This window comes from Bombina bombina, chromosome 1 (genome assembly GCF_027579735.1).
Source record: "Bombina bombina isolate aBomBom1 chromosome 1, aBomBom1.pri, whole genome shotgun sequence".
Lineage (NCBI taxonomy): Eukaryota > Metazoa > Chordata > Amphibia > Anura > Bombinatoridae > Bombina > Bombina bombina.
Genome location: NC_069499.1, coordinates 1413537857 through 1413564003, shown reverse-complemented (window position 1 = coordinate 1413564003; position 26147 = coordinate 1413537857). Strand labels below are relative to the sequence as shown.

General features: G+C 42.1%; 1 protein-coding gene across 1 annotated transcript in view; it reads right to left on the bottom strand.

The window, feature by feature from the left end:
• Positions 1–26147, bottom strand: part of PRCC (proline rich mitotic checkpoint control factor) — a 78811-nt gene that overhangs the window by 34621 nt on the left and 18043 nt on the right. The window contains exons 3-5 of the mRNA XM_053705316.1: positions 13651–14229; positions 6165–6263; positions 5605–5748 (exon numbers count right to left, since the gene is read on the bottom strand). Coding sequence (XP_053561291.1) covers positions 5605–5748; positions 6165–6263; positions 13651–14229 — 822 coding nt within the window. The remainder of the gene's footprint in view (positions 1–5604; positions 5749–6164; positions 6264–13650; positions 14230–26147) is intronic.

Genomic DNA, 26147 nt, shown 5'->3' with positions numbered 1-26147 from the left:
CTTCTGGCAGAAGAAATTGCAACCAAAAACAAAACTTTCCAAGATAATAACTTAATATCCACGGAATGTAAGGGTTCAAACGGAACCCCCTGGAGAACTGAAAGAACTAAGTTGAGACTCCAAGGGGGAGTCAAAGGTTTGTAAACAGGCTTAATTCTAACCAGAGCCTGAACAAAGGCTTGAACATCTGGCACAGCTGCCAGCTTTTTGTGGAGTAACACAGACAAGGCAGAAATCTGTCCCTTCAAGGAACTTGCAGATAATCCTTTCTCCAATCCTTCTTGAAGAAAGGATAGAATCTTAGGAATCTTTACCTTGTCCCAAGGGAATCCTTTAGATTCACACCAACAGATATATTTTTTCCATATTTTGTGGTAAATTTTTCTAGTTACAGGCTTTCTGGCCTGAACAAGAGTATCAATAACAGAATCTGAGAACCCTCGTTTTGATAAGATCAAGCGTTCAATCTCCAAGCAGTCAGCTGGAGTGAGACCAGATTCGGATGTTCGAACGGACCTTGAACAAGAAGGTCTCGTCTCAAAGGTAGCTTCCATGGTGGAGCCGATGACATATTCACCAGATCTGCATACCAAGTCCTGCGTGGCCACGCAGGAGCTATCAAGATCACCGACGCCCTCTCCTGATTGATCCTGGCTACCAGCCTGGGGATGAGAGGAAACGGCGGGAATACATAAGCTAGTTTGAAGGTCCAAGGTGCTACTAGTGCATCTACTAGAGTCGCCTTGGGATCCCTGGATCTGGACCCGTAGCAAGGAACCTTGAAGTTCTGACGAGAGGCCATCAGATCCATGTCTGGAATGCCCCACAGTTGAGTAATTTGGGCAAAGATTTCCGGATGGAGTTCCCACTCCCCCGGATGTAATGTCTGACGACTCAGAAAATCCGCTTCCCAATTTTCCACTCCTGGGATGTGGATTGCAGACAGGTGGCAGGAGTGAGTCTCCGCCCATTGAATGATTTTGGTCACTTCTTCCATCGCCAGGGAACTCCTTGTTCCCCCCTGATGGTTGATGTACGCAACAGTCGTCATGTTGTCTGATTGAAACCGTATGAACTTGGCCTTTGCTAGCTGAGGCCAAGCCTTGAGAGCATTGAATATCGCTCTCAGTTCCAGAATATTTATCGGTAGAAGAGATTCTTCCCGAGACCAAAGACCCTGAGCTTTCAGGGATCCCCAGACCGCGCCCCAGCCCATCAGACTGGCGTCGGTCGTGACAATGACCCACTCTGGTCTGCGGAAGGTCATCCCTTGTGACAGGTTGTCCAGGGACAGCCACCAACGGAGTGAGTCTCTGGTCCTCTGATTTACTTGTATCTTCGGAGACAAGTCTGTATAGTCCCCATTCCACTGACTGAGCATGCACAGTTGTAATGGTCTTAGATGAATGCGCGCAAAAGGAACTATGTCCATTGCCGCTACCATCAAACCTATTACTTCCATGCACTGCGCTATGGAAGGAAGAGGAACGGAATGAAGTGTCCGACAAGAGTTTAGAAGTTATGTTTTTCTGGCCTCTGTCAGAAAAATCCTCATTTCTAAGGAGTCTATTATTGTTCCCAAGAAGGGAACCCTTGTCGACGGAGATAGAGAACTCTTTTCCACGTACACTTTCCATCCGTGAGATCTGAGAAAGGCCAGGACTATGTCCGTGTGAGCCTTTGCTTGAGGAAGGGACGACGCTTGAATCAGAATGTCGTCCAAGTAAGGTACTACTGCAATGCCCCTTGGTCTTAGCACCGCTAGAAGGGACCCTAGTACCTTTGTGAAAATCCTTGGAGCAGTGGCTAATCCGAAAGGAAGCGCCACGAACTGGTAATGCTTGTCCAGGAATGCGAACCTTAGGAACCGATGATGTTCCTTGTGGATAGGAATATGTAGATACGCATCCTTTAAATCCACCGTGGTCATGAATTGACCTTCCTGGATGGAAGGAAGAATTGTTCGAATGGTTTCCATTTTGAACGATGGAACCTTGAGAAACTTGTTTAAGATCTTGAGATCTAAGATTGGTCTGAACGTTCCCTCTTTTTTGGGAACTATGAACAGATTGGAGTAGAACCCCATCCCTTGTTCTCCTAATGGAACAGGATGAATCACTCCCATTTTTAACAGGTCTTCTACACAATGTAAGAATGCCTGTCTTTTTATGTGGTCTGAAGACAATTGAGACCTGTGGAACCTCCCCCTTGGGGGAAGCCCCTTGAATTCCAGAAGATAACCTTGGGAGACTATTTCTAGTGCCCAAGGATCCAGAACATCTCTTGCCCAAGCCTGAGCGAAGAGAGAGAGTCTGCCCCCCACCAGATCCGGTCCCAGATCGGGGGCCAACATTTCATGCTGTCTTGGTAGCAGTGGCAGGTTTCTTGGCCTGCTTTCCCTTGTTCCAGCCTTGCATTGGTCTCCAGGCTGGCTTGGCTTGAGAAGTATTACCCTCTTGCTTAGAGGACGTAGCACTTGGGGCTGGTCCGTTTCTACGAAAGGGACGAAAATTAGGTTTATTTTTGGCCTTGAAAGACCTATCCTGAGGAAGGGCGTGGCCCTTACCCCCAGTGATATCAGAGATAATCTCTTTCAAGTCAGGGCCAAACAGCGTTTTCCCCTTGAAAGGAATGTTAAGGAGTTTGTTCTTGGAAGACGCATCAGCTGACCAAGATTTCAACCAAAGCGCTCTGCGCGCCACAATAGCAAACCCAGAATTCTTTGCCGCTAACCTAGCCAATTGCAAAGTGGCGTCTAGGGTGAAAGAATTAGCCAATTTGAGAGCACGGATTCTGTCCATAATCTCCTCATAAGGAGGAGAATCACTATCGATCGCCTTTACTAGCTCATCGAACCAGAAACACGCGGCTGTAGTGACAGGGACAATGCATGAAATTGGTTGTAGAAGGTAACCCTGCTGAACAAACATCTTTTTAAGCAAACCTTCTAATTTTTTATCCATAGGATCTTTGAAAGCACAACTATCTTCTATGGGTATAGTGGTGCGTTTGTTTAAAGTAGAAACCGCTCCCTCGACCTTGGGGACTGTCTGCCATAAGTCCTTTCTGGGGTCGACCATAGGAAACAATTTTTTAAATATGGGGGGAGGGACGAAAGGTATACCGGGCCTTTCCCATTCTTTATTTACAATGTCCGCCACCCGCTTGGGTATAGGAAAAGCTTCTGGGAGCCCCGGGACCTCTAGGAACTTGTCCATTTTACATAGTTTCTCTGGGATGATCAAATTCTCACAATCATCCAGAGTGGATAATACCTCCTTAAGCAGAGCGCGGAGATGTTCCAACTTAAATTTAAATGTAATCACATCGGGTTCAGCTTGTTGAGAAATTTTCCCTGAATCTGAAATTTCTCCCTCAGACAAAACCTCCCTGGCCCCCTCAGACTGGTGTAGGGGCATTTCAGAACCATTATCATCAGCGTCCTCATGCTCTTCAGTATCTAAAACAGAGCAGTCGCGCTTACGCTGATAAGTGGGCATTTTGGCTAAAATTGGTTTTGATAGAATTATCCATTACAGCCGTTAATTGTTGCATAGTAAGGAGTATTGGCGCGCTAGATGTACTAGGGGCCTCCTGAGTGGGCAAGACTCGTGTAGACGAAGGAGGGAATGATGCAGTACCATGCTTACTCCCCTCACTTGAGGAATCATCTTGGGCATCATTTTCAGTGTCACATAAATCACATTTATTTAATAAAAACTACAGTTAAACACTAAAAAACTCTAAGCCATCTCCGTGGAGATGTTGCCTGTACAACGGCAAAGAGAATGACTGGGGTAGGCGGAGCCTAGGAGGGATCATGTGACCAGCTTTGCTGGGCTCTTTGCCATTTCCTGTTGGGGAAGAGAATATCCCACAAGTAAGGATGACGCCGTGGACCGGACACACCTATGTTGGAGAAATAAAGATATTCCTTATGATATAACCATAATGTCTAAAGATAACATGTGCCTTTATTGTCCTGCCACTGCCAATGAAGGGTTTAATAATCCACAGTTTGCAGTGCAAGTGGGCTGCTAGTGGGACAGAGGGAAGAAGCCTTGGCAACACAGACAAAAGCCAAATGATTATCTCCATATATTTCTGCTTCGTATATGGAGCAATAAAGCAGAACTTGTACAGCCAGAGATTCTACAAAGAGGAGATCAAATAATTAATGCAAGAAGGAACAAATTATAAGTAGAATGCACGTGCAAGTAGCGACATAACAAGCACAGTATCTATGAGAGTACAACTAGACATGATCAGTCATTTTTGGATAGTAAGAAATAACTTATACAGTGAGCAGATTTGGGCGATGACTCTACCTATGCCCAGGTTACAGGTGTGTGCAGCAGAAAGCAATTTCCTATTAGCTACTAATAACTGTAGAGGTCCAATACTCACAGTAGCAAAGTGTTCTATGCCTTCAACTATCATAAGGAAGAACTGTAGTACACAGCATAGGAATTAGTAAAGTCTGTATGCAAGAATGCAGGGGGCTATACAGCCTATTGCTGCTTGTGCATTAACAATGAAAGGGATCAACTCACTGTGGGTAATAGACCCTTAACCTCTGAATAAATAAAGGAAATATAGCAGATATTTGTTTTAGGTTGCTTTCATTTCCCTGGACAGTAGATTTATTTTTAATAAATATATTGATTTTTAATGAAACTCTAAAGAAGAAGAAATGCTACTTGGTAAAAAATGGCCACCAGAAAGTAAAATGCTGCAATGAAAAAAAAAAAAAAAAAAAGAGGGGAGTGGGGACAAACAGCTATTTCAGACAAGATTTTCCAATAACCAGAACCTATAAATAACACATGAAAGAAATGTGTAAATCTCTAAAACACTAGCCCCCTCCAGTGGAGGAAACTAAAACTGGTCTATGAGGAAACCGATAGTGCTCATAAGACCATTAAAAGCTAAAATGGAATAGATCTGATTATAGTGCAGGGGCTCCTGGTGCATACCCTCTCTTCAGTGGGAAGCTGAAATTAGGTATAACAGAAATGGAATGAGGGATGGGCCAAAGGCTTGTTTAAGAAACCCTGAGACCTACAAAATACAAATAAATCTATTTAACTGTAAAAGGCAGAACATGAGAACATAAATGATCTTACATAAAGCAGAAAAGTCCTGAGATGTAATCTGACAGTGTTCTAAATCTTTTTATAATTGCTCTACGGCTTGAACATAACTATGTGTTTTACACACAGTTAAAACCAACCAATGCACTGGTGATCCTGAGCTGAACTCAGATGGAAAATGGCTGATACACGCATACAACCCCTGACTTACCCGCCCTTTTAAGTTCCAGTCCAGTAGTGTATTAATGATCCCCAGCTGACTTTAGTTATACATTTAAACAATACTGCAAAAGAGAATTTTAATATTGCTACTCTGTGTCCCTGGAAGATTAAAATATCTAACATAAAGAATTACGAACATCTATGAAGTAGCTATTCTCAGGGTGTCTTAATTTAGTGTTGCAGTATGAAAAACAAACTCTAATAAAAAAATAAAAAAAGAACAAAGGAAGAGTAATATATATCTAAATATATATCGACAATATATATCTAAATAAGCAAAACAGCATACCTTGCTGAAAGATTTCATATTTTTCTCCTCCGTTAAGGCCTTCGTCAGATACTGCTGATTTCCACTCAGCTGGTCGTCTCCTTTAATTTCCACAAAATTGATTTCTTCTCGCCCACGATTTCTCTTTCCTTGCAGGCGCTTAAACTTCAAACAAATGCAAAGGAAAGAAAATTCAACCCAAACTGGTTTTTAAAATAGTAACCTGTTACACTTCAAAATAAAATGTGGGACCTCTAAAATGGAATATAGATAGATTTGTGAATTCATACATTATTTTATATATATATATATATTTGCTGGTTCATTTGCAGATAAATTACAAAACATGGTTAATTATAATAAGAAAATCACTGCAGCTTAATTAAATCAAACAGCAAAATAATGCAGGTTGGAAGTTATATATAGAGAACATGGTCTCTGTGGTAGGAGGCAGGTTCTGCAACATTAATTACTAATAAAGTCTAGCTGCCAAAATAAAAATTTATATATATATATATGTAAAAAAATAAATCATGCTACATTGTTCCCCCTGAAGGTTAAATATATATTTTTGTTCTTACAGCTTCATCTTCCATAAACGAGGAGTCATTTGATGCAGTTTCTCTCTGAGATGAGGAATTACCTTCAGAGTTCTGGAAGTACTCACTATTGTAGTAATCCTGTAAAAAACAAATCAGAGGTTGTTATAAAATGGTTAATTTATGCTTGAAGGAAGGTATTAATGTGATGCAAATAATGCCACCATTTAAAGAAGAAAAAATTGAAATCAAAGGTCTAGGCTTAATTTCTTTTATTAAGTTTAGCAATTCTCCCAATGTAATACTTAGTATAATAGAAATTATAACAATATGTATTTATAATTTTAAAATTATTTTACCCTTATATTCATTTTTTAACTTAATTTGTGCAAGGTCTAACACTCAATGTCATAGCCCCACAAAGGGACTGGGATCTCTACAGGAAGGCATACATAGCTTGAGGTCATAAATTCTCGAGAGCAACTTGAGCTGGCTTACTGTTAAATGAATGCTAGAGAAAAAGGAAGTCAGTTTGTTGCCCATGCAGAATGCAACTTAAGTTCTCAGTATGTCAGCTTATGTTACTTTAGGCAAGTGGTTACACAGAATTTGAGAGCTCATTTTTCAATAAATTAAGTAAATAGTTTTTTTTAACACAATACGTTTCTTGTTATGTTTATGTTGATTTAACATTTTTTTACTAACGGAGCTCTGTTTTATATCCCTTTAACTGGGTGTTAACCAGGGACATATTTTGCATGACACCCTAAACCATTGGTTTTCAAACCTCTCCTCAGGCCTCCCTAAAGGCCACACTCTGAGGATGTCTGAACTGGAGCACAGGTAATCCTTAAAACCTGGCCTCTTGGGGAGGCCTGTGGACAACCAGTGCCCTGAGCTGAATCTGCGCATCACCTAGTCATGTGATATTATAGCAAAGAGTGTTTGGTTTTATTTTGACAATACACCCTTACCTCATAGTTTACTGGTTTGAAAGTTTTATTTAGTTTATTCTGTATTTAGTTAATTTCTAAAATGTTATCACTGGGTCTGCATCTGGGATAAAATAACTGTGGCCCCAACCACACCATCCTCTTAGGCGACAGCCCTATCATTACCCAACCATAAAGCACCACATCTTAGAAAACAATTATTTTTAAACCCAATGAACCAGAAATTTAAAAGGAAATATTCTTTATTTATTTAATGTTATTTTTATGTTTGGGAGCCTCAACACATTCCAGCTAATGCGAAGGTAATGGCCGGTGACTGGTCTTGCTGAGGAGCTGCATTGTGTTGTGGCTCTCAAAAAAGCATTAACTGAACTATGTGTTTAACCCTGCAGGTTAGCAAGGGACACATGCCCCTCAGTGGCCAACAAATCTGTTTAAAATGTAGAAACAATACAGTGGCATTTGTATATAGATCTATATATATAACAACTCAAAAGGTTAGGAGCCAGGGGTAAAATTCTAGGAGCCAGTGGCTCCATGGCTCCTAGGTTTGTGGAGCCCTACTCTAATGAATGACATAATTTAATATTTGATTTTGTCCCTTTTAAATAAAAAAACAAAATTTATGCTTACCTGATAAATTTCTTTCTTTTGCGATGTACCGAGTCCACGGATTCATCCTAACTTGTGGGATATTGTCCTTCCTGACAGGAAGTATAAAAGAGAGCACCACAGCAGACCTGTCTATATAGCTCCCCCCTTAACTCCACCCCCCAGTCATTCGACCAAAGGCCAAGGAAGAAAAGGAGAAACTATAAGGTGCAGAGGTGACTGAAGTTTACATAAAAAATACTATCTCTCTTGAATAGACAGGGCGGGCCGTGGATTCGGTACATCGCAAAAGAAAGAAATTTATCAGGTAAGCATAAATTTTGTTTTCTTTTGCATGATGTACCGAGTCCACGGATTCATCCTAACTTGTGGGATACCGATACCAAAGCTTTAGGACACGGATGAAGGGAGGGACAAGACAGGAACCTAAACGGAATGCACCACTGCTTGCAAAACCTTTCTCCCAAAAATAGCCTCAGAAGAAGCAAAAGTATCAAATTTATAAAATTTTGAAAAGGCATGAAGCCTTATAAATCTGTTCAAAGGAAGCATCATTTTTAAAAGCCCATGTGGAAGCTACCACTCTAGTAGAATGAGCTGTAATCCTTTCAGGAGGCTGCTGTCCAGCAGTCTCATAAACCAAACGGATGATGCTTTTCAGCCAAAAGGAAAGAGAAGTCGCCGTAGCCTTTTGACCCCTACGCTTTCCAGAATAGACAACAAACGAAGAAGATGTTTGACGAAAATCTTTGGTTGCCTGCAAATAAAATTTCAAAGCACGAACCACGTCCAAGTTGTGCAACAGACGTTTCGTCTTACAAGAAGGATTAGGACACAGAGAAGGAACAACGATTTCTTGATTCATATTCCTGTTAGTAACAACCTTAGGTAGGAACGCAGGCTTGGTACGCAAGACCACCTTATCAGCATGGAACACAAGATAAGGAGAGTCACATTGTAATGCAGATAGTTCAGAAACTCTTCGAGCTGAAGAGATAGCAACTAGGAACAAAACTTTCCAAGATAAAAGCTTAATATCTATGGAATGCATGGGTTCAAACGGAAACCCCTGAAGAACTCTAAGAACTAAATTTAGACTCCATGGCGGAGCAATAGGTTTAAACACAGGCTTAATTCTAACTAAAGCCTGAACGTCTGGAATATCTGCCAGATGCTTGTGCAACAAAATAGACAGAGCAGATATCTGTCCCTTTAGGGAACTAGCTGATAATCCTTTCTCCAATCCCTCTTGGAGAAAAGACAAAATCCTAGGAATCCTGATTTTACTCCAGGAAAAGCCTACGGATTCGCACCAAAAAAGATATTTACGCCATATCTTATGATAAATTTTCCTGGTAACAGGCTTTCGAGCCTGAATCAAGGTATTTATGACTAACTCAGAGAAACCCCGCTTTGATAGAATCAAGCGTTCAATCTCCAAGCAGTCAGTTGCAGAGAAATTAGATTTGGATGCTTGAATGGACCTTGAATCAGAAGGTCCTGTCTCAATGGCAGGGACCATGGTGGAAGGGATGACATGTCCACCAGGTCTGCATACCAAGTCCTGCGTGGCCACGCAGGCGCTATCAAAATCACTGATGCTCTCTCCTGTTTGATTCTGGCAATCAGACGTGGAAGGAGAGGGAAAGGTGGAAACACATAAGCCAGGTTGAACGACCAGGGTACTGCTAGAGCATCTATCAGTACAGCCTGAGGATCCCTTGACCTGGAGCCGTAACGAGGAAGTTTGGCGTTCTGACGAGACGCCATCAGATCCAACTCTGGTGTGCCCCATAGCCGAACCAGCTGAGCAAACACCTCCGGATGGAGTTCCCACTCCCCCGGATGAAAAGTCTGACGACTTAGAAAATCTGCCTCCCAGTTCTCTACACCTGGGATATAGATCTCTGACAGATGGCAAGAGTGAGCCTCTGCCCATTGGATTATCCTTGAGACTTCTATCATCGCTAAGGAACTCTTTGTTCCGCCCTGATGATTGATATAAGCCACAGTCATGATGTTGTCCGACTGAAACCTGATGAATCTGGCCGAAGCCAGCTGAGGCCATGCCTGGAGAGCACTGAATATCGCTCTTAATTCCAGAATATTTATCGGTAGGAGAGCCTCTTCCCGAGTCCACAAACCCTGAGCATTCAGGGAATTCCAGACTGCACCCCAGCCCAGAAGACTGGCGTCTGTTGTCACTATAACCCATTCTAGCCTGCGGAAACACATTCCCTGGGACAGATGATCCTGTGACAACCACCAAAGAAGAGAGTCTCTGGTCTCTTGATCCAGATTTATCGGAGGAAATAAATCCACATAATCCCCATTCCACTGATTGAGCATGGATAGTTGCAGTGGTCTGAGATGCAAGCGAGCAAACGGAACTATGTCCATTGCCGCTACCATTAGTCCGATTACCTCCATACACTGAGCCACTGACGGCCGAGGAATAGAATGAAGAGCTCGGCAGGTGGACAAAATCTTTGATTTCCTGACCTCCGTCAGAAATATTTTCATGTCCACCGAGTCTATCAGAGTCCCTAGAAATGAAACTCTTGTGAGGGGGAAAGAGAACTCTTTTTTACGTTCACTTTCCACCCGTGAGACCTTAGAAAGGCCAACACTAAGTCCGTGTGAGGAAGGACGACGCTTGAATTAGAATGTCGTCTAGATAAGGCACCACTGCTATGCCCCGTGGCCTTAGAACCGCCAGAAGGGACCCTAGCACCTTCGTGAAGATTTGCGGCGCCGTGGCCAACCCAAAAGGAAGAGACACAAACTGATAATGCTTGTCCAGAAAGGCGAACCTGAGGAACTGGTGATGATCTTTGTGGATAGGAATGTGCAGATACGCATCCTTTAAGTCCACGGTGGTCATATATTGACCCTCCTGGATCAATGGTAAGATAGTCCGAATGGTCTCCATCTTGTAAAGATGGAACTCTTAGGAATTGGTTTAGGATCTTGAGATCCAGAATTGGTCTGAAGGTTCCCTCCTTTTTTGGTAACTATAAACAGATTGGAGTAGAACCCCTGCCCCTGTTCTGCTTTTGGAACTGGGCAGATCACTCCCATGGTAAAAAGGTCTTCTACACAGCGTAAGAACGCCTCTCTTTTTGTCGGGTTTACAAATAATTGAGAAAGATGGAACCTCCCCCTTGGAGGGGAATCCTTGAAATCTAGAAAGTATCCCTGGGTTACAATTTCTACTGCCCAGGAATCCTGAGCGTCTCTTGCCCAGGCCTGAGCAAAGAGAGAGAGTTTGCCCCTACTAGATCCGGTCCCGGATCTGGGGCTACCCCTTCATGCTGACTTAGTGGCAGCAGCAGGCTTTTTGGCCTGTTTACCCTTGTTCCAAGCCTGATTAGGTCTCCAGGATGGCTTGGATTGAGCAAAGTTCCCCTCTTGCTTTGCAGCAGGGGAAGAGGTAGAGGGACCACTCTTGTCTGAAATGATCTCTTTCAATGCAGGCCCGAATAGGGTCTTACCTTTGAAAGGGATGGACAAAAGCTTAGATTTAGATAACACATCAGCTGACCAGGACTTAAGCCATAACGCTCTACGCGCTAAAATGGCAAAACCTGAATTCTTAGCCGCTAATTTAGCAAGATGAAAAGCGGCATCTGTAATAAAAGAATTAGCCAACTAACAGCCTTAATTCTGTCCAAAATATCATCTAGTGGGGTCTCCATCTGAAGAGCCTCTTCTAGAGCCTCAAACCAAAAGGCAGCTGCAGTGGTTACAGGAACAATCCATGCTTTAGGTTGAAGAAGAAAACCTTGATGAACAAAAATTTTCTTTAGGAGACCCTCTAATTTTTTATCCATAGGATCAATGAAAGCACAACTGTCTTCAATAGGTATAGTTGTACGCTTAGCCAGGGTAGAAATTGCTCCCTTCAACTTAGGGACCGTCTGCCATGAGTCCTTTATGGTGTCAGAAATGGGAGACATTTTCTTAAAAACAGGAGGGGGAGAGAACAGAATACCTGGTTAATCCCACTCCTTAGTAACAATATCCGAAATCCTTTTAGGGACCGGAAACACATCAGTGTAAACAGGAACCTCTAAATATTTGTCCATTTTACACAATTTCTCTGGAACTACAATAGGGTCACAATCATCCAGAGTAGCTAAAACCTCCCTGAGCAATAAGCGGAGGTGCTCTAGCTTAAATTTAAATGCCGTCATATCTGAATCTGTCTGAGAGAACATCTTTCCTGAATCAGAAATCTCTCCCTCGGACAGCAAATCCCTCATCCCTACCTCAGAACATTGTGAGGGAATATCGGATACGGCAACTAAAGCGTCAGAAGGCTCAGCATTTGTTCTTAACCCAGAGCTACTGCGCTTCCCTTGCAACCCAGGCAGCTTAGATAAAACCTCTGTGAGGGTAGTATTCCTAACTGAAGCCATATCTTGCAAGGTGAAAGAATTAGACGCACTAGAAGTACTCGGCGTCGCTTGTGCGGGCGTTACTGGTTGTGACACTTGGGGAGAACTAGATGGCAAAACCTGATTTGCTTCTGTCTGAGAATCATCTAATGCCAAACTTTTATAAGTCAAAATATGCTGTTTGCAATTTATAGACATATCAGTACAAGTGGGACACATTCTAAGAGGGGGTTCCACAATGGCTTCTAAACAAATTGAACATTGAGTTTCCTCAGTGTCAGACATGTTTAACAGACTAGTAATAAAGCAAGCAAGCTTGGAAAACACTTTATTTAATGAAAAAAACACAATTTGCAAAAACGGTACTGTGCCTTTAAGAGAAAAAAAAGGCATACACAAACTGCAAAACAGGTTAAAATTGCTTCAATTTTTCTGAAATTTTAACAGTGTACCCACTAAGCTTTAGAAGGATTGCACCACAAGTTAATAAGCAATAAACCCCCAAATGAAAAAAACGGATTGAAATATGTCTAAAACCGGTTAAAACTCCTGTTAGCACCCCTACCTGCCCCTAGGAAGTGATAATATGGGTTTTAAAGCTTCAATTAGTCTCTCAGAAGACTCTCAGGACCTCAGGAGAAGTTGCTTGCTGCTTGTAAATGTAGGCCCTGCCTGCTGGGGCCTACACAAAACTAACAAACCCTGCCTGAAAGCCATGTGGGTTATAAACAACCCCAAAGAACCCTCAAGCAAATGTCCTATAAAACAGAAAACGTTACTCCCAGACTGAGTGCCCACAAAAAATTAACCCTTTATGCAAGCTAGTAAAAACCTCTGATAACACTAGGATTACTGCTTCCCCTTCCCCTAATGGGGACACTGTCAGCCTTTCTAAGTTAACACAGTCTCTGCAGAAAACATGACTGAACATACCTCATTGCTGTATAGCAAGAAACAGTTTCTCACACTGAAGTTTTCCTGTACTCCTCAGCTTCTGTGGGAACAGCAGTGGACCTTAGTTACAAATGCTAAGATCATCATCCTCCAGGCAGAAATCTTCATCTATGTCCTGCATGAGAGTAAATAGTACAACACTGGTACCATTTAAAAATAACAAACACTTGATTGAAGATAAAATAAAACTAACAGTTTAACACCTCTTCTCTTTACTCTTCCTGCTTAGAGCCAGCAAAGGAGAATGACTGGGGGGTGGAGTTAAGGGGGGAGCTATATAGACAGCTCTGCTGTGGTGCTCTCTTTGCTACTTCCTGTCAGGAAGGACAATATCCCACAAGTTAGGATGAATCTGTGGACTTGGTACATCATGCAAAAGAAAAAATTACTTCTGGGTTCTGATTTTTTCTTTATTTGCATGACTTCCTGCATACATCATCTCAAATACATTTGTCTACACATGCATATGTTAGCCAATTCCACTGTTATTTGACACATTAGTATGTTATGACACAATGGTTCAGCCTACTAGGTCTATAAAAATATACTTTCTCCCGAGTTAAAAAAAGATAGCTTACTACTTGGTTGTGCTTAGATGTGCTGACGTACCTGATAGTAGCTAGAGCCAGATGAATTGCCATACTCAGGGTAATGACTATATGGGTGAACACTGTACTCTTCTCCAGTTGTGGATCCCCATTGAGTATTAGAGTTTGAAACTGTCTGGGTTTTAAATTCTAAAGGTGCATTAGCTGCATCATTTGGAAGTTCTACTGGTTCTGTACCAGGAGGAGGGTCTTCTTTAACTGTTGGCACAGAGTACGTGTAGCTTTCAATGTTCACAGCAGGAATCTCATTTGGGGTCTCCGATAGTGAAAAGAAGTTGCCTTGCTGGAATTCCTCATCACTCTCCTCCTCCTCCTCCTGTGTTATCTGCTTAGTTACTTGCAGGGCAGCATTCTTAGCTGCAGCCTTAATAGCAGATGGGGATGGCGTGTGGGAAACCTCTGATTTGGAAACAGTTCTAGGCTTTGTGTGCGGAGCGTTTTTATGTATTTTTGTTTCACTGGGAGTGTCGGATGCTTTCTTAGTGAAGTTGTATGGTAGAGTCTGGCGTTTGGAGTCTGCCATATTTGCATTTTTAGGTTGAGGAAGCAAAGCTGATAAACCAAAACCTTCTTTAGATACCTGAAAAGTAAAGGACATGAAACAAAAAAAATAAAAAAAATATAAATACATATTTTATGCTTGTGTAAGTACATCCATGTCTACCAATTGAGCTGTGACGTTACCTTCACGAAACAGTGAGCAACTAATACTTGGTTAAAGAAACATGAAACGCTGCAGAATCTGTTGGCGCTCTACAAATAACCGATAATAATAATAATGAAACCCAAACACTTTCTTTCATGGTTCAGATAAATCATACAATTTAAAAATAAACTTTCCAAATGGCTTCTATTATCTAATATGCTATATTCTCCCAGTAGGTAGGCCGAGGAGCTGGAAGCTTGGAGCCAACTGGTGGCACATATATGCCTCATCACTGGTTTACCAATGTGTTCAGCTAGTTCCCAAGTAGTCCATTGCTGCTCATTTAATAAAGGATACCAAGAGAATGAAGGGAAATCGATAATAGTAAATTGGAAAGCTGATTAAAATGACATGTTCTATCTGAATCAGGAAAGCATTTTTGGGGGTTTCATGTCCCTTTAAATTGCAAACAAACACGCACTTCCTGTAAGTTTCAATGTCAGTGTAAGCAGATTTAACTTAGAACATGCTTTTTTCATATAAAATTCACGCTAAACATAGTTTACTACTAAGAACACTTGGAAGTGATTAAAGATGATCATCTTACACAGTTGCTTCTCTTGTAACTACCAAGCGTGTACCATTATATTACCATTTGAATACTAGTTTAGAATTTTGGTGAATTTGAAAATTTAAGATCTCACAAACATAGGGGAAAATATAAATAATAAAAAAAGAAGTAGATACAAGGAAAAGCATGGTGAAAGGTAATGAGGGATTACTGGGAGATAAAAAAATGAAGTAGTGGGAAGGAGAGATGAGTGAAAAAAAAGTGAACAAAGGAATGAAGGTGGCGGAAGCGGAATTTTAAGACTATAAAATGTGTAGGACCGGTAGTATTGAAAGTATAGAAATAAGCAGACACCACTGATTGCTGCAGGTTTCTTAGCTAAAATTGGCTAGTAGTGAATAATATCTTATTTTGCAATGTAAAAGTGACATGAGACACAGATACAAAGAAACCCTTTGCAATATGCTTTTATTATTTGTCCCTATTTTCCTGTAATTTAATGTACTAGTAAATGTTACCATTTGTAAAAAGCTAGTAATGCAATAAATTAAATGTACCTTAGTTCATCAATAAGAAGTGAAGATGCGCAATAACAATTTAGTTGATCACTCTATTATAATAGCCCCCTGCAGCCACCCAACACAAAAATATTGTTTTTCATGAGGTGCCGTTTCCAACTCTTATCTAATAGCTTTGCTAGCCAGCCGGCACTAAAAAAAAAAATGCTTCAGAGCTGTGCATTCATCGATCCTCCAAGCTGGACGTTCCCCCGCTCATTACAGAACAGGAAGAGGAACAGGGCAGAGGATTCCAGCACAGACAGAATAAATAAAAGATAAGATTTTGGAGTATTCATTAGAAAAAATTAAAATACCTTAGAGGTTTTAAATTTAGACGCTACATATTTATAAATGATGTATTAGGAATCAGCATAACTTACCATCACTTTAAAGTTAAATGTAAAAAATAATGTTATATAAGTCTGCACTTAGAACAGCTTTAGAAATCAAAAGATTTGATAGATTTTAGCCTAAAAGTTGCGCTTACCTAGTCTCCTCTCCAGACTCTTCTGATGTCAGACCAGAGTGGGAGCGTGCTACATTCAGTTCATTAGCGCAAACGGGCACGATGTGATTAGACAACGCACCCGCAAACAGCTTTTGAAAAAGAAGACATGATCAGAAGAACCTGGAGAGGAGATCAGGTAAGTGCAGATAATGTTACATAATTCTGCACTATGTCTGTCCCTTTAACTTTGAGAACTGTGGGTTTTCCATTTCCAAGAATGGGAAGCACACACTGCAGACTTCATAAGCCTAACTGCTATATATCTGGCAAGACATAGCAAATCAATGCAAGTTTTGCTAACAAAATGACAGTAGCAAGCCTTGTCTATTTCAATAACAAGTCTGGATTGGCTCCTCTAGGTAGGTGTCTAGAGAACTACATGGCAGGAAATAGTGCTGCCATTTATTGCTAAGCATAATATTAAAGCAAAACTACTGCTATATAATGCTCAAAACACGTGCATGCTCCTGAGCTTTATTTCCCAACAAAATTTAAGCTTAATTGGTAAATTTCTTTCTTTCCGAATATGGAGAGTCCACAACGTCATTCAATTACTAGTGGGAATATCACTATCAATATCAAGAGGAGGCAAAGAGCACCACAGCAAAGCTGTTAAGTGTCACTCCCCTACCCATACTCCCCAGTCATTCGAGCAAAGGGAAATGGAAAAAGAATAAACACAAATGTGTAGAGGTGCCTGAGGTTTAGTCAAAAATAACTGTCTTAATAAAGGGTGTGGTCGTGGACTCTCCATATCCAGAAAGAAAGAAATGTATCATCAGGTAAGCATAAATTTTGTTTTGTTTTCTTTCCTAAGATATGGAGAGTCCACAACGTCATTCAATTACTAGTGGGAACCAATACCCAAGCTAGAGGACACAGAAAGAACAGGGAGGGTGAATAAGACAGGCAGACCTAAACAGAAGGCACCACTGTTTGAAGAACCTTTCTCCGAAAAGAGGCCTCAGCCAAAGCAAAAGTATAAAATTTGGAAAATTTGGAAAAAGTATGCAGAGAGGACCAAGTTGCAGCCTTGCAAAGCTGTTCTCCAGAAGCTTCATCTTTGAAAGCCCAAGAAGAGGAGACAGCCCTAGTGCAATGAGCTGCAATTCTCTCAGGAGGCTGCTGTCCTGAAGAACAGCCTTATCCGCATGAAATATAAGGTAAGGCGAATCACACTGCAAAGCCGAGCAGAAGAGATAGCAATAAGAAACAAAACCTTCCAAGATAGTAACTTAATATCTATGGAATGCATTGGCTCAAACGGAGCCTGCTGCAAAACTAAGAACAAGATTAAGGCTCCAAGGAGGAGCAACAAGTTTAAACACAGGCCTGATTCTGACCAGGCCCTGACAAAAAGATTGAACATCTGGCACATCCACCAGACGCTTGTGTAACAAAATAGATAATGCAGAAATATGACCTTTCAGAGAACTGATTGATAACCCTTTCTCCAGACCTTCCTGTCTGAAGAACAGACAAAAAAATCTAGGAATCCTGACCCTACTCCAAGAGTAGCCCTTAGATTCACACCAATAAAGGTATTTATGCCATATCTTATGGTACATTTTTCGAGTAACAGGCTTGTGAGCCTGTAGCATGGTCTCAATGACCGACTCAGAAATTCCACGCTTAGACAGAACTAAGTGTTCAATCTCCAAGCAGTAAGCTTCAGAGAAACGAGAATTGGATGGAGGAATGGACCCTGAGTTAGAAGGTCCTTCCTCAGAGACAACCTCCAAGGCGGTCGAGAAGACATCTTAACTAGGTCTGCAAACCAGATCCTGCGAGACCATGCAGGAGCTATTAGAATTACAGATGCTCTCTCTTGTTTGATATAAGCAATAACTCGCAGAAAGAGCGCAAATGGAGGAAACAGGTATGCTAGACCGAAATCCCAAGGAACCGCCAGAGCATCTAGCAGAGTGGCCTGAGGATCTCTTGACCTTGAACCGTACCTTGGAAGCTTGGCGTTCTGCCGAGACGCCATCAGATCCAACTCCGGCACCCCCCATTTGATATTAACCTGGAGAACACCTCCTTCATGGCTAAGGAACTCTGAGTTCCTCCCTGGTGGTTGATGTAAGCCACTGAGGTGATGTCCGACTGAAACCTGATAAACTGGGCTAAGGACAATTTAGGCCAAGCCATCAGAGCATTGTAAATCGTTCTCAACTCCAAGATGTTTATGGGGAGAGCAGACTCCTCCCGAGTCCATAGTCCCTGCGCCTTTAATGAGTCCCAGACTGCTCCCCAGCCTAGCAGGCTGACGTCCGTGGTCACAATCACCCAGGAAGGTCTCCGGAAGCATGTGCCATGAGACAGAAGGTCCTGAGAAAGCCACCACGGGAGAGAGTCTCTTGTCGACTGGTCTAGATATATCCTCTGAGACAGATCCAAATGGTCTCCATTGCATTGTCTGAGCATGCATAATTGCAGAGCTCTCAAATGGAATCGAGCAAAGGGAATGATATCCATGGAAGTGACCATCAGACCAATTACCTCCATACATTGAGCCACTGAAGAGAGAGGCAAGAGGAGAGAATTTTGGATTTTCTGACCTCCGGCAGAAAAATTATCATAGATAGGGAACCTATTATGGTCCCTAAGAAAACCAACCTTGTAGCTGGAACAAGGGAACTCTTTTGCAGATTCCCTTTCCAACTGTGGGAACGTAGAAAAGACAACAAGATCTCTGTATAAGAGTTTGCTTGTTGAAAAGATGGCGCCTGAACCAATATATCGTCCAGGTATGGCACCACTGCAATTCCCCAAGACCTGATCACTGCCAAGAGAGCCCCCAGAACCTTTGAGAAAATTCTGGGAGCTGTGGCAAGGCCAAACGGAAGAGCCACAAACTGAAAGTGTTTGTCTACAAAGGCGAATCTCTGGAATTTGTGATGATTCTTGTGGATGGGAACATGAAGATACATGTCCTTCAGGTCTATGATCGTCATGAACTGACCATCTTGGACCAAAGGAAGAATGGAACGAATGGTTTCCATTTTGAAGGACAGTACCCTGAGAAACTTGTAGAGGCACTTTAGGTCTAAAATGGGTTGAAAAGTTCCCTCTTTTTTTGGGAACCACAAACAGATTTGAATAGAATCCTAGACCTTGTTCCCTTACTGGAACTGAAACAATCACTCCCAGGGAGAAAAGGTCCTGAACGCAGTTCAAGAATGCCTCTCTTTTTACCTAGTCTGCAGATAGTCTTGAGGTGTTGAATCTGCCCCTGGGAGGGAAAGTTTTAAATTCTATTTTGTAACCCTGAGATACTATGTCCACAGCCCAAGGATCTGGGACATCTCGTCTCCACGCTTGACAAACAGGGAAAGTCAGAACCCGGACCGGGGGCCGACCCTTCATGCTGACTTAGACTCAGCTGAGCGTTTATTTGATTGCTTCCCCTTATTCCAAGACTGATTGGGCTTCCAAGAAGACTTGGACTGCTCCTGCTTGGAAGAGGGAGACAAAGACTTTTGACCTTTGAAGGAACAAAAATTACTTTGACGTCCTTTGAGTCTGTTCTTCTTGTCTTGCGGTAGAAAAGACCCTTTTCCACCCGTAATATCAGAAATTATTTCTGCCAGACCAGGTTCTGAAAAAGGTCTTCCCCTTGTAAGGAAGCGCCAGAAGCCAGAGTCTCTACTAAAATTGATTCAGACAAGGCGTTGCACCAATAAGATGCCACACTTGCTACTGTGGCAATACAAACTACATGTTGCCATTGAAGACCTTGATGAACATACATCTTCTTCAAATAAGCTTCCAGTTTTTGTCCATGGGATCCTTAAAAGGAGCAGCTATCCTCTATAGGGATGGTAGTTCTCTTAGCCAGAGTAGAAATAGACCCTTCTACTTTAGGCACCGTGCACCAAGAATCTTTAATGGAGTCAGCAACAGGAAACATCTTTTTAAATACGGGAGACGGGGAGAAAGGAATCCCTGGCTTCTCCCATTCCTGAGAAATAATCTCTGTCACACGATCTGGAACAGGAAAAACTTCCAGAGAGGAAGGAACATCATAGTATTTAATAAGTTTACTAGACTTCTTAGGGTTGACAACGACAGAAGTATCGGAGTCGTCCAAAGTAGCCAATACCTCCTTTAACAGTACATGAAGTTGTTCAATCTTAAATCTAAAGTTTACTTCTTCAGTATCAGATGAAGGAATAATACTGTCCGAATCTGAGATTTCACCCTCAGAGGCTACCGGCATATCCTCCTCATCAGACTTATAAGGGAGAGCAACCTGCGTAGCAGTAGGTGGAACAGAAACCTTACTATCTAAATGTCTAATTTTCCACTTGCGTTTTCCCAGCATAAGAAAAGCAGATAATGCCGCAGATAACGCAGAAGATACCTGTGCAGCAAAATCTGCAGGCAAATAAACTCCCCCAGGAGGCTGAGAGGAACTGCATGGCACTGTATGTGACGCCATAGAGGCTTGGGATGTTTGAGGAGAAAGCTGTGGCATTGCCTGAACAGCATCATCCTGAGAGACATCGGGCTCAGAGGGCAACAATTTATCTTTAAATTGAAGTGTTGTAGCTAAGCATGCAGCACAGAATTGCATAGGCAAAACTATTTGTGCCTCTATAACAAGCATTTGTCAAAAATCAGTCTTGGTTCATGTCCATAATACTAAATAAAAAATGCTGCAAATTGTAGAAATTGTTTAAATACACTGTCACTTTAAGAATTTTTAATACACAAATTTGGCTGCCAGAAGTCTCAAAAACGATCGTATAGTAGATCGACACTGAAGAGACTGAAATTCAATGATGCTGCGCCGCTCCGGGAATATCTGACAGCAGAGAGAAGTCACATGACCGGCAGAGAGAGGAAACTATGCAGCAAGTAAAAGGCACGCGTTTCCCTCTGCCTACAACATAAAATGCAAGTAGCTGCAGCTGGTTTCAAACTCAAGCAGTTTGTCAGTTAGCCTGTTCTAGCTAAGCAAGCAAAGAAAACAAACTGCCAAATTTTAAGTTTATACATAAATCCCTGTATAAACATAAGCCCCACACATACTAAAAATATTTCAACAAAATTAGCCCAAAGAGGAAAAACGTCCCAATAAAGGGAAGATTAACCCCTAGTCTCAACATACATAATGTGCCTGCTCACTGCCAAAGAAAATCCTGTATAAAGGATTTTAAAAATGTCCCCATCTACTGCATATGACATATTCTTCTGAAGTGCAAGTCTCCAAGACCTAGATGACAAAAGCACTTACCTGCAGTCTAGCTGTCCGTCAGGAAGACAGCTCACAAGGCGTGAAAGGACACATACTCCTTAGAGACATGTAGAAAAAGAAAGAACAGAGTAACCAACTTTGGCTTTCTGTACCATGGGCAGCAATGTGTAAGGAAACAAAGCAAGGACTATCTCACAACTTCCTAACTGCTTAAAGGCCACCACTACTCTACTGAAGAGATTGACGTGGACTCAGCTAAACCCAAATCCTTGCTTGCAGGGAAAAGTACCCAAAAAAGAAATTCATTTCTTCAGACACCAAACTTCACCTCCTCCATTGACAGAGGCAAATAGAATGACTATGGATTATGGGTAGGGGAGTGACACTTAACAGCTTTGCTGTGGTGCTCTTTGCCTCCTCCTGCTGGCCAAGAGTGATATTCCCACTAGTAATTGAATGAGGTTGTGGACTCTCCATATCTTAGGAAAGAAAGATAGCAAGAAGAAAATTCAATAGAAATGATTTAGAAAGGTTTAAAATTGTGTGCTCTATCTGAATCATGAAATAAAAATTTTGGGTTTCATGTTCCTTTAAAAGGACATAATACTCAAATGCTAAATCACTTGAAACTAATGCAGTATAACTGTAAAAAGCTGAAAGGAAAATATCACCAGAGCATCTCTATGTAAAAAAGGAAGATATTTTACCTCACAATCTCCTCAGCTCAGCAAAGTTCTGTGTAAAAAGTTATACTTCAGCTGCTGCCCAGCTGTAGGTAAAAAAAAAAAAAAGAAAAGAAGAAATGAACAGCAGCTAATCAGCCTCAACAGTACTGAGGTCATGAACTCTTTTACTGTGATCTCATAAAATTTGACTTAACTCTCATGAGATTTCATAGTAAACGTCCTTAAACTGCATAGGGAAATAAGATGAGTGTGCTAGAAAGCTCACTCCCTTAGCTGTCCCGGGACAGACATACTGATTTGCTGCTTAGAAGTCCTTGGGATGTGGCTACTGAGGAACTTTTGAGGTAAAATAACTTTCTTTTCTCTTGTTAAGTGTAGTCAGTCCACGGGTCATCCATTACTTATGGGATTATATCTCTTCCCCAACAGGAAGTTGCAAGAGGATCACCCAAGCAGAGCTGCTATATAGCTCCTCCCCTCACATGTCATACCCAGTCATTCTCTATCAACCAAACTAAAGATAGGTCGTTGTGAGAGGTCTGTGGTGTTTTTAAACTTAGTTTATTTCTTCAATCAAAAGTTTGTTATTTTAAATGGCACCGGAGTGTGCTGTTTGTTCTCAGGCAGCATTAGAAGAAGAATCTGCCTGCGTTTTCTATGATCTTAGCAGACGTAACTAAGATCCACTGGCTGTTCTCATACATTCTGAGGAGTGAGGTAACTTCAGAAAAGGGGAATAGCATGCAGGGCCCCCCTGCAAACGAGGTATGTGCAGTAAATTATTTTTCTAAGGAATGGAATTGACTGAGAAAATACTGCTAATACCAATGTAACGTAAGTTCAGCCTTAAATGCAGTGATAGCGACTGGTATTAGGCTGATGAGTGTGTGTACACTGAAGTATTTTTCTAGGGAATGGAATTTGACTCAGAAAATACTGTTAATACTGAAGTAATGTATGAGCCTTAACTGCAGTAAAAGCGACTGGTAGCAGGCTTATTAATAACACTTCATAGTTTTTAAAATGTATGTTCAAAACGTTTACTAGCATGTTAATCGTTTTTTTGAGGTACTTGGTGATAAAACTTACTGGGGCATGATTTTTACCACATGGCTATCTTTGTTTTCTGCATAGAAACAGTTAACTGAGCTTCCCCACTGTTGTAATATGAGTGGGAGGGGCCTATTTTAGCGCTTTTTTGCGCAGTAAAAATTCAGTCACAATCTTCCTACTTCATCCTCCATGATCCAGGACGTCTCTAGAGAGCTCAGGGGTCTTCAAAATTCATTTTGAGGGAGGTAATCAGTCACAGCAGACCTGTGACAGTGTGTTTGACTGTGATAAAAACGTTAATTATTAGATTGTTATCCGTTTTTTGGGTATTAAGGGGTTAATCATCCTTTTGCTGGTGGGTGCAATCCTTTGCTAACTTAATACATTTACTGTGAAAATTTGGTTGCTATAACTAATTTGGTTCATTGTTATTTCAACTGTGACAGCTTTTTGTGCTTCTTAAAGGCGCAGTAGCGTTTTTTATATTGCTTGTAAATTTATTTGAAAGTATTTCCCAAGCTTGCTAGTCTCATTGCTAGTCTGTTTAAACATGTCTGACACAGATGAATCTCTTTGTTCACTATGTTTGAAGACCAATGTGGAGCCCCATAGAAATTTGTGTACTAAATGCATTGATGTCACTTTAAATAAAAGTCAATCTTTTCATGTAAAGAAATTATCACCAGACAACGAGGGGGAAGTTATGCCGACTAACTCTCCTCACGTGTCAGTACCTTCGCCTCCCGCTCAGGAGGTGCGTGATATTGTGGCGCCAAGTACATCAGAGAGGCCCATACAAATCACTTTGCAAGACATGGCTACTGTTATGACAGAAGTATTATCTAACTTGCCAGAATTAAGAGGCAAGCGCGATTGCTCTGGGTTAAGGACAGAGCGCGCTGATGATGGGAGAGCCATGTCCGATACTGCGTCACAATTTGCAGAACATGAGGACGGAGAGCTTCATTCTGTGGGTGACGGATCTGATCCAGGGAGACTGGATTCAGAGATTTCTAATTTAAAATTTAAGCTTGAGAACCTCCGCGTATTGCTAGGGGAGGTATTAGCGACTCTGAATGATTGTAACACGGTTGCAATTCCAGAGAAATTATGTAGGCTGGATAGATACTATGCGGTACCGGTGTGTACTGACGTTTTTCCTATACCTAAGAGGCTTACAGAAATTATTAGCAAGGAGTGGGATAGACCCGGTGTGCCTTTCCCCCCCCCTCCTATATTCAGGAAAATGTTTCCAATAGACGCCACCACACGGGACTTATGGCAGACGGTCCCTAAGGTGGAGGGAGCAGTTTCTACTTTAGCTAAGCGTACCACTATCCCGGTGGAGGATAGTTGTGCCTTTTCAGATCCAATGGATAAAAAATTAGAAGGTTACCTTAAGAAAATGTTTGTTCAACAAGGTTTTATCTTACAGCCCCTTGCATGCATTGCGCCTGTCACTGCTGCAGCGGCATTCTGGTTTGAGTCTCTGGAAGAGGCCATTCGCACAGCTCCATTGGATGAAATTATGAACAAGCTTAAAGCACTTAAGCTAGCTAACGCATTTGTTTCTGATGCTGTCGTACATTTAACCAAACTTACGGCTAAGAACTCCGGATTCGCCATCCAAGCGCGCAGAGCGCTATGGCTTAAATCCTGGTCAGCTGACGTGACTTCTAAATCTAAATTGCTTAATATTCCTTTCAAAGGGCAGACCTTATTCGGGCCCGGCTTGAAAGAAATTATCGCTGACATTACGGGAGGTAAGGGCCATGCTCTGCCTCAGGACAGGGCCAAATCAAAGGCCAAACAGTCTAATTTTCGTGCCTTTCGTAACCTCAAGGCAGGAGCAGCATCAACTTCCTCCGCTCCAAAACAGGAAGGAGCTGTTGCTCGTTACAGACAGGGCTGGAAAACTAACCAGTCCTGGAACACGGGCAAGCAGGCCAGAAAACCTGCTGCTGCCCCTAAGACAGCATGAAGAGAGGGCCCCCTCTCCAGAAACGGATCTAGTGGGGGGCAGACTTTCTCTCTTCGCCCAGGCTTGGGCAAGAGATGTCCAGGATCCCTGGGCGTTGGAGATCATATCTCAGGGATACCTTCTGGACTTCAAAGCTTCTCCTCCACAAGGGAGATTTCATCTTTCAAGGTTATCAGCAAACCAAATAAAGAAAGAGGCGTTTCTACGCTGTGTACAAGACCTCTTACTAATGGGGGTGATCCACCCAGTTCCGCGGACGGAACACGGGCAAGCATTCTATTCAAATCTATTTGTGGTTCCCAAGAAAGAGGGAACCTTCAGACCAATCTTGGACTTAAAAATCCTAAACAAATTCCTAAGAGTTCCATCATTCAAAATGGAAACTATTCGAACCATCCTACCCATGATCCAAGAGGGTCAGTACATGACCACAGTGGACTTAAAGGATGCCTACCTTCACATACCGATTCACAAGGATCATTATCGGTACCTAAGATTTGCCTTTCTAGACAGGCATTACCAGTTTGTAGCTCTTCCCTTAGGGTTAGCTACGGCTCCAAGAATCTTTACAAAGGTTCTGGGCTCACTTCTGGCGGTACTAAGACCGCAAGGCATAGCGGTGGCTCCGTACCTAGACGACATTCTGATACAAGCGTCAAGTTTCCAAACTGCCAAGTCTCATACAGAGAAAGTTCTGGCATTTCTGAGGTCGCATGGGTGGAAGGTGAACGTGGAAAAGAGTTCTCTATTACCACTTACAAGGGTTCCCTTCCTAGGGACTCTTATAGATTCTGTAGAGATGAGAATTTACCTGACGGAGGCCAGGTTATCAAAACTTCTAAATGCTTGCCGTGCCCTTCATTCCATTCCACACCCGTCAGTAGCTCAGTGCATGGAAGTAATCGGCTTAATGGTAGCGGCAATGGACATTGTACCATTTGCGCGCCTGCATCTCAGACCGCTGCAATTGTGCATGCTAAGTCAGTGGAATGGGGATTACTCAGATTTGTCCCCTCGGCTAAATCTGGATCAAGAGACCAGAGAATCTCTTATATGGTGTCTTTCTCGGCCCCATCTGTCCAAGGGGATGACCTTTCGCAGGCCAGATTGGACGATTGTAACAACAGACGCCAGCCTTCTAGGTTGGGGCGCAGTCTGGAATTCCCTGAAGGCTCAGGGATCATGGACTCAGGAGGAGAAACTCCTCCCAATAAATATTCTGGAGTTAAGAGCAATATTCAATGCTCTTCTAGCTTGGCCTCAGTTAGCAACACTGAGGTTGATCAGATT